The 2,719-nt window shown below is 36.7% G+C and overlaps 1 protein-coding gene across 1 annotated transcript; it reads left to right on the top strand.

The window, feature by feature from the left end:
- LOC107640129 (probable DNA-3-methyladenine glycosylase 2) lies at window positions 418-1,608 on the top strand. The gene has a single exon (XM_016343678.2). It carries the CDS (start codon window positions 588-590, stop codon window positions 1,434-1,436), a length of 849 nt encoding a protein of 282 aa, XP_016199164.1. The 5' UTR covers window positions 418-587; the 3' UTR covers window positions 1,437-1,608.

Below are 2,719 nucleotides of genomic sequence, written 5' to 3' on the forward strand. Positions count from 1 at the left end.
TTTTTACCCTAAAAAATATAATATTTATTGATTTTTTTGTCATATTTTTAAATTATTTATCAACTGTTTTATCGATATAAATTTTTTTATCAATAGTTTAATCTTTCGGATACCAAATTAATAGTTAATCCTGTATTCCTGTACTTTTGAGTTGATAATTATAAAAATAAAATACTTTTACTAGAATAGACTGAATCGTAATACATATTTATATAGTTTTACTATCAGCACAATAAAACTTAAAAATTGCAGTTGTTGGAAATATAAGAATTTCCTAGATAATGAAAAGACCAGTTGTTGATTCCCCCCTTATTATGATTTTGCAAGTAATTTCACCTTAAAAATATAAACAATTTTTTAATCTTTAATTAAAAAAAATCAATGTTAATAGTTAACAATCTTTTCAAGAAAGCAAAATAATGGACAAAGAAAAGTTGCCTTGTGCATAGAATACCAACAGCCTATCCCCATAAATAGAAATAGAAAGACCTTTGGTTGCAAGGTAGTGTTGACTCATCCTCATTCTGTTGTTCCTTTTTCTCAATTGTTTCTGAAAACTCACCCCTACATTTTTCAGGAGGAAAAAAATGAAGCGAACTCGATCTCAAACCAAAGAAAGCATTTCCGTCTCCAAATCAGAATCCCTAACCGCTTCCTCTTCCAAACTCCCATTTCGCGCCAAAAAGATCCCAAGACTCCCCTCTTCCTCCAACAACAACAAGAACAAAGAAACCCTCATTCCCGAAGATTCAACACCACCACCACTACCTACTCCGAAACCGTTGACTTCTACAGGGGAAATGGAGCTCGCACTTCACCACCTCCGTGCCGCCGATGTCACCCTCGCCGCCTGCATCGACGCCTTCCCGACGCCGCACTTCCACACTCACCGCTCTCCCTTCTTCTCCCTCGTCAAGAGCATCATCTCCCAGCAGCTCTCCAACAAGGCCTCCCAATCCATCGAGGACCGTTTCGTCGCCCTCTGCGGCGGCCCACACTCAGTTGGGCCTGACTCCGTCCTGGCTCTCTCGGCCCAACAGCTCCGCGGAGTCGGGATATCAGGGCCCAAAGCCACCTACCTGCATGATCTGGCAAGCAAGTACCGTGATGGGCTCTTGTCGGATTCGTCCATACTGGAAATGGACGACGAGACTCTCTACAAGAAGCTGACGATGGTGAAGGGAATTGGGCCTTGGTCGGTCCACATGTTCATGATCTTCACACTTCACAGGCCCGATGTTCTGCCAGTTGGAGACCTTGTTGTTAGGAGAGGTGTGGAGCGGTTGTATGGGCTGAAGCCATTGCCTCAGCCTTCGCAAATGGAGAAGCTTTGCGAGAAGTGGAAGCCCTATAGGTCTGTTGGGTCTTGGTATATGTATAGGCTTGTTGAAGCAAAAGGAATATTGCCATTGCCACCACCAACATCCCTACTTTGACTTTAATAAGTTTTTGCTCTTTTTTGTTTTGGGCCTCATTAATGAAACTACTTGGGCCTTCTTAAAGTGTACGAAGCTAATGAAGGCTTTATTGTTCTATTATGTCCCAGTAATGAAACATATTCTCTTTCTTTACTCACTGTGCTAATTGGAAGAAAAAGACAAAAGGTGAGGATCATAAGGCATGACATGGGGCACTTTATATCTTGGGATAGATAGAGTAGAGCTTAGCACTATGAGACAAAGCAATAGACGACAAAAGATGATGCATCATTCATTCATGTTTTAAAGTTTTGTTCTCTTGCTTTAATGATAACAATACTAATGCGTGCCAATAAACTTGATGCTGCAAAATGCTAATCTATCTTTGTCTTACGTATTTACGTTACACAAGCAAAGCCGCAGAAGAAATAGAGACAACTGGCAATGAGCAAGAATGATCAAGTTAAGGGTTAAATGCACGCATGAACCTCGTATATTACGGACGTGGGACGTCCTTCCTGCGTTACCCGAATAAATGCCATTGCCCCGTACAAACACTATTATAGCATGTGAATGTGATGCAATATCTAAGGTTACAGTTTGACGTAATGTTGTTATAACAAATTAAAGAATCTTTACTTTAGGGCAGCCTATTGCAAAGCTTAGCCAATGACACTATTAGTGGCTAGTGGTTACAGAAATAAAGCTATAAAGCCAAATTGCTAAGTGGTGATGATATGTGTGCGTTAATAAGATTTCAACGTCTGCAAATTAAGTTGGATTGGCCTAATGATTAGTTTATTAATAAATATTAGGAATTTAAATTAGAACAGATATATTTAGATAAAATAAGGTACGAATTTAGGATATATTTTATCTGTATTTTTAATATATTATATAAATAAAAATTTTAAATAATTACTAAATTAATCATTTAAATTACTAATTTAATATACTTGTTATTTAAAGAATAATGTTGTAAGCACTTAAAATTAAAAAAAAAATGGCACATTTATTTTTATTTGTATTATTTTAATTTTATTACAAAATTAATAATCATGCTATTTGTATTTACCCACGTGCCCGCGCGCACTGCCTGATGTGACCCCCAAACCCCTAACCATTGCATTTGATTAAGATGTTTTTCAATTTCCTTCTCTTTGATTCTGCTTTCTGCCTCTAAAAATCGCTTTTTATTTTTAATTTCCATGAAGGTTAGACAAGTGTAATACAAGAAAATGAGGATTTAAATATATAATATATAAATATAAAAATTATTAGTAATATATTACATAAAAATT

Source organism: Arachis ipaensis, chromosome B05, assembly GCF_000816755.2.
Source record: "Arachis ipaensis cultivar K30076 chromosome B05, Araip1.1, whole genome shotgun sequence".
Taxonomy (NCBI): Eukaryota; Viridiplantae; Streptophyta; class Magnoliopsida; order Fabales; family Fabaceae; genus Arachis; species Arachis ipaensis.

What these genes read in the sequence shown, in the direction of transcription:
- LOC107640129 (XM_016343678.2), top strand. Translation starts at nt 588, where the DNA reads ATGAAGCGAACTCGATCTCAAACCAAAGAAAGCATTTCCGTCTCCAAA.